This window comes from Bolinopsis microptera, chromosome 12 (assembly GCF_026151205.1).
Source record: "Bolinopsis microptera isolate Bmic1 chromosome 12, MBARI_Bmic_1.0, whole genome shotgun sequence".
Classification (NCBI taxonomy): Eukaryota; Metazoa; Ctenophora; class Tentaculata; order Lobata; family Bolinopsidae; genus Bolinopsis; species Bolinopsis microptera.
The window spans coordinates 3,099,325-3,112,482 of NC_087083.1; the positions used below are offsets into that span (position 1 = coordinate 3,099,325).

General features: G+C 39.4%; 1 protein-coding gene across 2 annotated transcripts in view; it reads left to right on the forward strand.

The window, feature by feature from the left end:
- Positions 1-13,158, forward strand: part of LOC134824001 (uncharacterized) — a 123,641-nt gene that overhangs the window by 98,110 nt on the left and 12,373 nt on the right. The window contains exons 2-13 of one of the 2 annotated variants that reach the window (XM_063835629.1): positions 1,595-1,878; positions 2,917-3,073; positions 3,748-3,866; positions 4,228-4,299; positions 4,625-4,769; positions 9,454-9,697; positions 9,840-9,954; positions 10,558-10,734; positions 10,924-11,038; positions 11,327-11,401; positions 11,614-11,712; positions 11,867-11,984. In XM_063835629.1, coding sequence (XP_063691699.1) covers positions 1,657-1,878; positions 2,917-3,073; positions 3,748-3,866; positions 4,228-4,299; positions 4,625-4,769; positions 9,454-9,697; positions 9,840-9,954; positions 10,558-10,734; positions 10,924-11,038; positions 11,327-11,401; positions 11,614-11,712; positions 11,867-11,984 — 1,658 coding nt within the window. In that variant the 5' untranslated portion in view covers positions 1,595-1,656. Of the gene's footprint in view, positions 1-1,574; positions 1,879-2,916; positions 3,074-3,747; positions 3,867-4,227; positions 4,300-4,624; positions 4,770-9,453; positions 9,698-9,839; positions 9,955-10,557; positions 10,735-10,923; positions 11,039-11,326; positions 11,402-11,613; positions 11,713-11,866; positions 11,985-13,158 lie in introns of those variants that run through there. The other variant, XM_063835628.1, reaches the window with a different exon arrangement.

Genomic DNA, 13,158 nt, shown 5'->3' on the forward strand with positions numbered 1-13,158 from the left:
ATTGTATGCGCACGCAACGTCCGCTCAAAGTTTGCACGTGCGAAAGGTGAGAATTTTGCTCATTCGTGATTTCGAATAAATTCTGCTTTCCCACGATATTTAAATGGCATTATATATGAATTTAATGCCAACTTGAATGAGTAAAAAGTGCCATATTCAGTCAGGTAAAATTTCGAAATCGATGAAATTACCTCCTAATTATTAATATAAATATTAATGAAGTTATGAGTTTACATTTCGGCTTTGTAAATTATCCTGACATTATAATCAAAAAGAGATGATATTTGACCAAAACCCATAATCATGGGTAGAGTGTACCGCTGCCAGTGTCTCTCTTTTCCAAACAAAAGGAAATGATATTAATTTGAATAACCGTCCGAAAATGCAAATTGATACCGAGAATGAAATCGGTCGCTCGCTTTTTCCAATCAATAAGCTTTATATTACAATTCGTAAGCCGTGATCGAATGGAAAAAGCGAGCGACCGATTTCATTCTCGGTATCAATTTGCATTTTCGGACGGTTATTCAAATTAATATCATTTCCTTTTGTTTGGAAAAGAGAGACACTGGCAGCGGTACACTCTACCCATGAATATGGGTTTTGGTCAAATCATCTATACAATATAATGAATATGATATAATATGTGATAATTTTACACCCGCTTAAGTCCGATGAGGAATAGAGTCAAAACAAATAAAGCTTGCGTGTTAAAGAGCTACAAAGTAGTTACAGAAATTTCTCGTGATATTTGGATTTGTAATGATCCTACTATGATTACTTGTAGATATGAAGCTCAAGACCTTGTGAGCAACTCCATAGTTTGGATTACAGATATATTGTGACTGTAGACACAGGTGCGTTTTAGAGTTACCGACAGTCACATTTGTCTTCCAAATAAGGAATAAACGTTTGCCTCATTGAACATTGTCGTCGTCCTGTGTTAATATCTACAAAGTTTATACATCATCTGTACAGTGCAATCTAGTATATTAGTTTTACAGAGGATATAGAATCATTGCTTTTCTTTAGTTTGACTTGACTTTTTGTTTCAAAGCTTTGTTTTTATATTTTCTACTTTTAGTTCTGCCACACCTTCTGTTGGATATCCACTGTTTTAATCTTGCACAATAATTGACAACATGATAATGCTGTGAGCTGTTGAGTATTGCCGCATTTATTTTTGTTGAGTCGGCCAATAAGTAAATATTATCTACGCAAACGTAATGTACGAGTCTTTTGTCTTTTAAAGAGGTTTAGTTTTACATAATATGGTACACGTGTTAAGGTTTAGTTTGCAATATACACTTACACGTAAAGGTAGACTGTGTATAGAGCTTTAAATTTAGATATTGAGGCTATTATCATAGGAGCATTGTTCTTCAGTTGATATTTGATCATTACTGTTAGTGTTAGTTACTTGAATTACTTCTTCGTACAATTAAATTTGTGAAACACGTCTTACCTTTCTACACTGATCAGTTGATTTCCAACTTACGTTCGCCAGGGCAGCTCTGATTGAACTTTGTGTTTGGCAAGAATTTCGGAAATAATCATATGGTTTTTACTTTTTGATTTTAGAACAATCGCCCAGTTTAAAATGAACTGTCACACTGAGAAAGAGCCATGAGCTGAAAACACAATGTCGGGCTGAACATGTCAGAAGACATAATCCCATCAGAACTGAGTAGGACCAGTAGTAATGAAGAGGGTGGCTCAAGCTCAGCACCCAGCTCAATACCCAGTTCAGAGGGAACTAGTCTAGCAAGGAGTGGAGCAGCTTCCGTCGCCAGTTACCAGTCTATTACCAGCCACGTGGGGACAGGACCTGTTAGATATGTAATGTCTGGTATTAAACCTTCCTTGTCTTATTTCGAGGTTTGTATACAGTTACACTCTTAAACAATAAACACTACACAGTTACACTTTTATTGTTTTAGAATTTAAAGCCAGTTTAGGATTACCTTACAAGACATTTTTGTGGCGGACCAATTTGCGACGACCGAAATTTTGGCGGTCCGAAAATATGGCGAAATTGAATAAAAACCGTCACATTTCGGACGTCACAGAAAATAAGGGTATTTTTCATCATTTTGTCTTCTGACACAAAGGAAATTCAAAATTTTCTAAAAATCGGTAAAATCATGTTGAAACAAAATGAAACTTATAAATCGATTTCTTCATCTTCCTTTGACCATTGTTTATGATCTGGCCCGGCGCGCGCTACTTCGTAGCACTTGCCGTCGGGCCATTTTGAGATATATAACAGTATAACATTTCGAGAAGAAAGCGGCGCGCGCTACTTCGAAGAAATTTAGACGAGTAACATCCGTCAACATCTTCCTCTAAGGGGTCCGGCTCGAATCTTTCAGTTTCACTTATTGAGTTTGGTATTAAATTGTTTATCTTGACTTAGTCTATAAAAAGTTTATGTTAGCACATAAATGTAATTTATTGTAAATTTAAAACGTATAACTTGACATTAAATTCATCATGGAATATTGTGTTTATTTATTTGTCCCACCATCATATCACTAACATTTCAAGAACAAAATGAATCGATGAAGCCACAATTATTGGAATAAGCTAAAAATAATGCGACGGATTCTATTACGACGACCGAAATTTTGGCGGTCCGAAAATATGGCGAAATTTCGGGAAAACCGTCGCATTTCGTACGTTATAAAAATGTCTTGTAAGGTAGATATGGAATGAGATTCACCTTTTTTTAAAGGATTTAAAAGCTTATGTAGCTGAAAGAGCAGCTTCAATTAGAACATTATATAACGTTAAACAAGGAACTGAAACCGAGGGGTTCCGTTCAGGCCCTTCACACTTTGTGTCTGTCTGGTTCTAATATACCGTTACAATAATGACTTTAATATATAACCGGGTTTAAGACCAACTCCTCCGCAGACGGTTGGGATATGTTTGCTCACTCTGACAGTACCAGTACTTCTAAATCCCGTTATTGGCTCCAAACCTACCATGTCTATGGATCACCTCATGGTTCATTCACTCAGCATTGCTTTATCATGCCTTATTGCTGCTTTCATAGGCGGTATTTTTGCAGGTTTGTGCTTGAATAATTTGGTATATTTTGACATACTTGCTAATGCAAAATGTAAAGTTTTTCAACTCCATTTAATAAGTTAATAGTAAGATATATTATCTTACCATAAATGATGTAATATAAAGATACAAATTCACACTAATATTTATCAGAGCTCGTACAGTTAACAAAAATTTATCAAAGCTCGAACAGTTAACAAATATTTATCAGAGCTGGTACGGTTAACAAATATTTATCAGAGCTCATACAGTTAAAAAATATTTATCAGCGCTCGAACAGTTAACAAATATTTATCAGAGCTCGTACAGTTAACAAATATTTATCAAAGCTCGAACAGTTAACAAATATTTATCAGAGCTCAAACAGTTAACAAATATTTATCAGAGCTGGTACGGTTAACAAATATTTATCAGAGCTCATACAGTTAAAAAATATTTATCAGCGCTCGAACAGTTAACAAATATTTATTAGAGCTCAAACAGTTAACAAAAATTTATCAAAGCTCGTACAGTTAACAAAAATTTATCAAAGCTCGTACAGTTAACAAATATTTATCAGAGCTCGTACAGTTAACAAATATTTATCAGAGCTCGAACAGTTAACAAATATTTATCAGAGCTCGAACAGTTAACAAATATTTATCAGAGCTCGAACGGTTAACAACTATTTATCAGAGCTACACCACTACCATCCTGTGGGTTGCGGAGGGATTGTGTCCGTTGCAAGCACAGTGTGTGGAGGTGTACTGTCGTATCTAGCCGTAGCTGCAAGTCTAGTTGCTGTTATATTTCAGGTAAATATGGGGGGGGGGGGATGATGGCATCTTAATACTTTAGTTAGCTTTAAGCATGGTTTAATTTAATAACGCACATAGTTTTTATCTGCAAGCTTCGGGTATGCAAAATGTGTTAATCAATAAAAATAATTTAACATTAGAGTGAAATAGCAACAATAACGACTACTTGTAGTTTTGTCTTGATTTTAACAATGATTTTGTGATATTTGCACAGTGTAGTCTGTACACTTCCTTTTCTTGCAGGTTACCTGGTAACCTGGTTACCTGGTAACCTGGTTACCTGGTTACCTGGTTACCTGGTTAACAATGATTTTGTGATATTTGCACAGTGTAGTCTGTACACTTCCTTTTCTTGCAGGTGTCAGACACTACGATCCGATTATCTGATCTAATAGATAGACTGTTCCACTTCTCCTTCACAGACTCTACGGTAATAAAAACCAAAAAACAATTAAAATGTTACCTAATAAATTTCCGTTTTGAAATGATAGCAATTGTCCAGAATACACAGTCTAAGAACAACAGAGTATTGATTTAACTATTTCTTATTTCGGATAATAATATTAGTTGATAATATTCCAAGTGACTATTGTGTATTATGTGATATTCACCTTGACTAATTCTAAATCCTGAACAGGGGTTTTTACACACTATGAACAGAGTTTTCTTTGGATGACTGATAATAAAACGGAGGACTAACAGTTTAAAAACACTTTAATACACAGTCTAAGAACAACAATTTAAAATCACTTCAGCACGATTGGTCGGTGAAAGTGAGTATGCTGACTCTACTCCTAGTGGTGGTGATATTCCTCTCTTCTATGGCTGGGATTCTCGTCATAAGCCGGATAGGAGCTGTTACTGCTATTTTATCCTTCTGCTTCACTTTCGTCTTTGCAGGTTTAATGTTGTTTATGTTATTAAATTGCAAATAATTCATTGTTGGAAAAACAATACATTTTTTGGCACTATCCGTCGCGGAGTAGAGTCCGCGGCGGAGCCGCCGGACTCCGAGCGGAGTCCGGCGGTGCTCCGCCAAAATGTATTTACACTGGATTCGAGTACATTTTGGCGGACTCCGAGCGGAGCCGAGCGGAGCCGAGCGGAGCCGAGCGGAGCCGAGCGGACTCCGAGCGGACTTTAAAGTCCGCCGCGGACTCCGAGCGGCTCCGCGGCGGCTCGGCGGAGTGTCCGCCGCGGACTAAGCCACTAGGCGGGCTCCGGTCCGCCGCGGACTCCGGCGGAGTGCTTGGCGGACTCCGGCGGACCTCTCCGCCGGACTTGAATCCGGCGGAGTCCGGCGGAGCTTGGACTCCGCTCGGAGTCCGCCGGACTCCAACAGAGTCCACTGACTTCCGACTTCCGACCCTAGGCTAAATTTGTCACGTGACATACAACATAGCATTTTGCGATATTGTGGTCAGATGAAAAGGTCGCTAGTGATAAACCTTAACCATTACCCTCACAATGTCAATAGTGTACAACTCTAGTCTTAACTTTGACCCTATAATGTATAAACGTTGACCCTAACCCTCCACCAAACCGCCAGCAGCGAAATATCAATGTCGTTGACTGGTCATAGGCGGTGCACGATAAAAATAAACTTGCTCGGATTTTCAAAATTTTTGTACCATCGTTTTCTAGAGACTGTGAGAATTTTCACAGTACCAAATTTATTATACCTTTTTGGAATGATCAGTGAGTTTCTCCTAGGTGCCATATTTGATGGTGCGCGGCTTTTGGAGCAAAATTAGGTGTAAAAGTCGCGTAATTTGACGAAATTCGTTGATTTTTGTCGTATTATTCTGTCATATCTTCGGTTTCTGAACATGAATCATGCTGAAAATTTGTCAGAACCTTCCAATCATACTTAACTACCGAACCTAATTTAGTTGGGAGAGATTGGCCTTGATTAAGAGGTCTAAAAATGACAAAATAGGTATAAATTCGTTGATAACTCAAATTCTGACCATCGAAATTGCTCAAACTAAATTAGGTTCAGTAGAACATAAGTGTTTACGTAAGCTGACCAAATTTCAACAAAATTGTTATATGGGAAGTATTATAACTTTTCGATTGTTTCCAAAATAATGTGCTGGCCGAAATAAGAGCTAAAAAACCATTCAATGGTCAGCGTGCGCGTCTTATTGTCGATGGTGCACTGCCTACTGGTCACGTGAACAAAACAATTTTTGTCATATTATCTCATATAGGGAAGCGTTTTTAGTTTTACCCTACACGTTGCATGTGGCGTCATTTGGCCGGATCCCAGCAAGCAAAAATACGTCGACCATCACAGGACGACGCCAGCACTCTCTACGCTCGTCGAGCTCCGATCGTCCTGTGACGAAGTAAGGACGAAGCCTGAGGTCCTCAGGTAACATCGACCACCGATTGAAAATTCAGAGATTTTTTGACATAAAGGTCAAATGTAAAACTAAAATCTTGATGTTAATTGATTGACGACATCAATTTTTGAGCACAGCGCGAGCGCATGCGGAAAAGGACCGTGTAGCTAGTCAAGATGTTGATAAATATTTGGCTTGTGGCGCGATGTGTTGCTCTAAGTCTAACTATAGCCTTTTCGCTTGCAGTAGCGCGCGACCGCCGGAGGCGGAAATGACCTGGTTAGCTATAGTACGGAAAAAAAGTATTGAGACTCATTAACTCGGAACTTTGTACTTTCGCGCGTTACGAATCTCTGTAGACCCATTTAATTAGTTTTTTATAGGTAAACGCGATGTGCCTTGTAGGATGAAATCCTACTAGCTGACGCCACTCGCAGCTGTGCTGCTCGCTGTACGTCAGCGATCGAAATTTTACGCGTATCACCCGTTAAGATGGGCCACCCGACGCGCCACACAATTTTTCTCGTTGCTCGTCGCACGTCGACGAACAACGAAGCTCGTTGCGACGCGCAATGAGCTGCCAGGCGAGGACATCGTCCTGGTCCAACAAATTTTGGCGAGCGATTTTCTCCAAAAATTTAATGAGGGCGCCGACTTCCACTCTGGCTAGGTTTTTTGTTACCCAGCGCGCGTTCCTTAATGGGATGAGGTAAAATTAGGTAAAAAGAATCCACTGACTTGGCCAGAGTGCTTTCATAAAACTCTATTACTAGCTTGGCGTTGTAGGATTATATACTTCAATTTCGGATCGAGTGAAGCGAGTGACATGATACACATTACTTTGATTAAACTCATGCTGATCACAATACAGTACAGGGAAGTGGGTAACACGGCTTGCAGTCGCAGCTGCAGCTCCTCGCTGGCGGTAATATTTCAATGAACAAGAATTAAGAAAAAGAGAATTTAAGAAAAAGAGAATTTTATTTTCCACAGAATAATTAATACATATAATATACTTCAAAAACTTCAAAATATATTGTAACATGTAAGTTCATCTATCGTTCATAAGATGGGGTACTCTCAATAGGGGGTGCACCATAAAAATAAACTTGCTCGGATTTAAAAAAATTTTGTACCATTGTTTTTTAGAAACTGTGAGAATTTTCACAATACCAATTTTGTCATACCTTTTTGGAAAGATCAGTGAGTTTCGCCTAGGTGCCATATTTGATGGTGCGCGGCTTTTGGAGCAAAATTAGCTGTAAAAGTCGCGTAATTTGACCAAATTTGACCAAATTCGTTGATTTTTGTCGTATTATTTGGATATATCTTCAGTCCCTTGCATGAGATCATTCTGAAAATTGGCGACGACCTTCCAATAGAGCTTTCACAACTGTCCGAAAAATTTGGTGGATATCGGAGTTGATATAGTGATAAAAATGGGGCAAAATACGCTGCTTTTAGCTGTAACATAATGTTTGATGGTTGGATATGCTTTAAACTTTTCGGACACTTTCCTTGTAAGTCTATCAGTAAGCTTACCAATTTTTGTTGCAATCGGAGGTCGGGAAGGATACTTAATATCTATTTGTTTGAAGAAAATTGTGCTGGCCGAAATTAGCGCTAAAAAACCATCCGACAGTCGGCACGCGCGGCTCACTGTCGATGGCGCACTACCTACTCTCAATAATCAAGTACATGAGTACCCGACCCGCCGCGCTGGGTAACAAGAAACCTAGCCAGAGTGGAAGTCGGCGCCCTCATTAAATTTTTGGAGAAAATCGCTCGCCAAAATTTGTTGGACCAGGACGATGTCCTAGCCTGGCAGCTCATTGCGCGTCGCAACGAGCTTCGTTGTTCGTCGACGTGCGACGAGCAACGAAAAAAATTGTGTGGCGCGTCGGGTGGCACATCTTAACGGGTGATACACGTAAAATTTCGATCGCTGACGTACAGCGAGCAGCACAGCTGCGAGTGGCGTCAGCTGGTAGGATTTCATCCTACAAGGCTCATCGCGTTTACCTAGCTAACCAGGTCATTTCCGCCTCCGGCTGTCGCGCGCTACTGCAAGCGAGAGGGCTATAGTTAGAGCAACACATCGCGCCACAAGTCAAATATTTATCAACATCTTGACTAGCTACGCGGTCCTTTTCCGCATGCGCTCGCGCTGTGCTCAAAAATTGACGTCGTCAATCAATTAACATCAAGATTTTAGTTTTACATTTGACCTTTATGTCAAAAAATCTCTGAATTTTCAATCGGTGGTCGATGTTACCTGAGGACCTCAGGCTTCGTCCTTACTTCGTCACAGGACGATCGGAGCTCGAAAAGCGTAGAGAGTGCTGGCTGGCGTCGTCCTGTGATGGTCGACGTATTTTTGCTTGCTGGGATCCGGCCGAATGACGCCACATGCAACGTGTAGGGTAAAACTAAAAACGCTTCCCTATATGAGATAATATGACAAAAATTGTTTTGGTCACGTGACCAGTCAATGACATTGATATTTCGCTGCTGACGGTTTGGTGGAGGGTTAGGGTCAACGTTTATACATTATACTTATAGGGTCAAAGTTAGGACTAGAGTTGTACACTATTGACATTGTGAGGGTAATGGTTAAGGTTTATCACTAGCGACCTTTTCATCTGACCACAATATTGCAAAATGCTATGTTGTATGTCACGTGACAAATTTAGCCGAGGGTCGGAGGTCGGAGGTCGGAAGTCAGTGGACTCTGTTGGAGTTCGGCGGACTCCGAGCAGAGTTTGCCGAGCTGGTGGACTCCGCCAAGCTCCGCCGGACTCCGCCGGATTCAAGTCCGCCGGAGAGGTCCACCGGAGTCCGCCAAGCACTCCGCCGGAGTCCGCGGCGGACCGGAGTCCGCCTAGTGGCTTAGTCCGCGGCGGACACTCCGCCGAGCCGCCGCGGAGCCGCTCGGAGTCCGCGGCGGACTTTAAAGTCCGCTCGGAGTCCGCTCGGCTCCGCTCGAAGTCCGCCAAAATGTACTCAAGTCCAGTGTAAATACATTTTGGCGGAGCACCGCCGGACTCCACTCGGAGTCCGGCGGCTCCGCCGGAGTCCGCTCGGAGTCCGGCGGCTCCGCCGCGGACTCTACTCCGCGACGGATAGTGCCAATTTTTTAAATGGAAATTCACCAATTTTTATTTCGTTTTTTTCTACGAACTGAAAAGCTGAAACCAATAAAAAATGTTATCATGAACCAAGTTAACAAATTGCAGGATACGGAATAAGCCACAAAGTGAAAATAAACAGCGAGCTGGATCTCCTCGCTAGCATGAACATCTCAATAAAAGACACACCCCATTCCGAGATGTACATGATAAAAGGGGTAAATGACCACGAATCCTCCGTGTATATTGACAACGGCCTCCACTCATACATTGGTTACTTGACCAGTACGATAGAACAGCTTGTGGTTGTTAATCTGCTTTTACCCCTTACAGAGGACAACAAACTCAAAAAGTTAGTGAATAAAACATGAGCTATTATCACAATGAAGCCAGTTTTAATAGCTTAAATAGAACTTCTGATATATTTTGGCATACAACACGTGATTCTCATACCTAAATTAATTTTGTTTTGATATCACCTTTTCCCCCATCAGACCGAAAATCAACATCATCGGAGCTTGCGTGTTCCTATCAGTTGTTTTTGCTTCTCTGTTCATGAATCTGGCGTTATCTCACATATCATCAGTTGCTAAAGTCTTCGTTGATCAGGTAACACTACTGTTGGAGGAATCTGACTTCTGGTGGGGAGGTAAACCATATTTTTCTGACACGTGATAGCCTTTACCATTGGTAAAGGCTATCACGTGTCAGAAAAATACCAATCAATGCCTGTCAGGTTTTCACCTCCCAACCAATATACTGTATAATATAGATCTATAATACTGTTCAATAAGTATGATTTTCTTATTATTGTTCACCTCCCAACCAATATACTGTATAATATAGATCTATAATACTGTTCAATAAGTATGATTTTCTTATTATTGTTCACCTCCCAACCAATATACTGTATAATATAGATCTATAATACTGTTCAATAAGCACGATTTTCTTATAACTTAATAAGATTCGCAGTAACAACTTACCGAACATTAACATTATCCCATGTTATCTAACGTATACTACCTTACTCGGGAATATTAGTTACCATAGTTACACTACTAGTTACCATAGTTACCTTACTCGGGAATATTATAGCGGGTTAATTTATGACTGGGAAAATTAATGACCGGGAAAAATATGGCGGAATTTTCCAAAACCCACCACTTTATCCCAGTCATAATATTCCCGAGTAAGGTATTCTCAAAACAGGCAGGGCTAACTATGGGCATGCCAGAGGAACTAGTCACCACAATATCAGTTGTGGTAGGTCTAGCTGCAGTTTGTCGAGCAGTCCTCATCCTTTATTCTGTGGCTAGAGTCATGTGCCACATGGTAGTGCGACGGGAGATGGCTGGCAATACTTTCCGCCCTTGTAAAATATTTAAGGTGAGTGGCATTGAACTAGATGAACTTCATATATTAGGAGTGGGAGATATACAGTGTACATGAACTGAAGATGACTTATCTTATATAAATACAAGGCAATATGAAACATTTGATTATTAGAGTATTGATAAACATGAACTATGACCTGATTAGTGATTACCGAACCGCAATCAAATGTTCTGGTCGCAGTTACCCATGTTTGTTAACGGGATCCAGTGTATGATTGTGGCGGGGACACTCTTCATACGCAAGGAGGACGTCTCACAGTTCGCTATGGTGTCCCTCTTTATATACATCTGTATAGGTAAGTCTTTAAAATCTGTAATGACCAAATGCTAGCTTATATGCTTATATCTTTAAATAAAACATTTAAGAGGGACCGAAATATTATGAGATCTCAACAAAATATCGCTAAAACTTATGAACTGACCCATTGTGCTTTAATGGTGTGTTTGATCCAATAACTGCTTGACTCGGAGGTTCGCACAGACCAATCAAAACTATATTAAGATTTAAGAATGCATTGGTTTATAACATTTCATAATAACATATCATTCCATTTCGAAGCCTGTTTCTCAAGTGTACATTTCAGGAGCTGCATGTCACATATTGCATCGATTTGCAACACCTGAGTCGTGCGAGTCGATACCATTAATCGAGTCAATGGGTAATTTGTTATTAGGAATAATTCTTTGCATTATTCAAGTTTCTTCTCCTCGTACGTGCCATGAATTCAAACTTATTTGAAAGTTTAATGATGTAATAACATCAATTCATTTTGATCATAAAATAACTGTAAAAACAGTCTACTGCTTTATCAAAAAGTGATGTAATAATATTGTATTGCTTTGTAAAAAATTAAGAATGTCATCCTTCCAGGTTCTCTGAAGCCACTAAAGGCGATAAAAATCCTTTTGGTGATGGTAATATGCTCTTCATTGGCGCTCTGTATCGCTGATATCGCCGGAGATTTCATTAGTGAGTCGCATTTCCATGGATACTTCTGTGTAATTGAAACGAACAAGTTTGTTTTACAAAAGGATGTTGTGCTTGAAACCTTCTACATTTTGTAAACTGTTCCCTGAGAGGTTAAGGGGTTTCCAATAATTGCACTAACGAATATTTATTTCAGTATTACCTACGTACACTTCAAAACAGATTTACGCAGTAGTTCGGATATTCCTGGCTTTGCTCGTTATTGGCTCCGTGTCTATAATAGCTTCATTTGAACAGAAACATGGCATCGCTGGGTATAACTTCTCCTTATTAAATATTTTTCACAACCTATTGTAAATTACAATTTTTAATGTATTTTAATATCTTTGAAGCTTTCAATTTCTTACGGATTTACGACGCTCCTGATGCATCAATAAGTAATTAGACTCCAATCAATGACTTTATATTACTTTTACCTTTAATATTAATCTTGCACTACACTGTATCAGTTTGTTATTTTAAAATTACTTTTTATAATGACCTAAACTCTCCAGAATATACCGGTGGGGAGTACACTGTATCAGTTTGTTATTTTAACATTACTTTTTATAATGACCTAAACTCTCCAGAATATACCGGTGGGGAGTACACTGTATCAGATTGTTATTTTAACATTACTTTTTATAATGATCTAAACTCTCCAGAATATACCGGTGGGGAGTACACTGTATCAGTTTGTTATTTTAACATTACTTTTTATAATGACCTAAACTCTCCAGAATATACCGGTGGGGAGTATGTATCAGTTTGTTATTTTAACATTACTTTTTATAATGACCTGAACTCTCCAGAATATACCGGTGGGGAGTACACTGTATCAGTTTGTTATTTTAACATTGCTTTTTATAATGAGCTAAACTCTCCAGAATATACCGGTGGGGAGTATGTATCAGTTTGTTATTTTAACATTACTTTTTATAATGACCTGAACTCTCCAGAATATACCGGTGGGGGGTATGTATTAGTTTGTTATTTTAACATTACTTTTTATAATGACCTGAACTCTCCAGAATATACCGGTGGGGGGTATGGTACTCTAGTAGCAGGGTGTAGTTGAGTGTGCACTTCGATGTGTACTATTTCTGACAACACAGGGTTGTTTGTTAGGTCGTTCTAAACCAAAATCGTTTAGGTGGACAATTTGTTTCGCTAGAGACAACCCTACAGGGCAAATTTTCTAAATTACCCTCAGTCGCGTATACGGGATTTTCGTATTTCGGCTCCTGAAGGTCATAGAGACTTAAATTTTAGCTTAAAATCACCGCAATGGCCACATTTATATACAACTTACTAATCAATATATGGTCTAAAATTGTTTGTTTCCGAGATATCTGCAAAAAACTAATTTTAAGTTCAGGCGTAGGCACAAATTTCATCAAATTTGTATCTCCGCTTCTGAAAGTCTTAGAGACTCAAATTTTGGCTTAA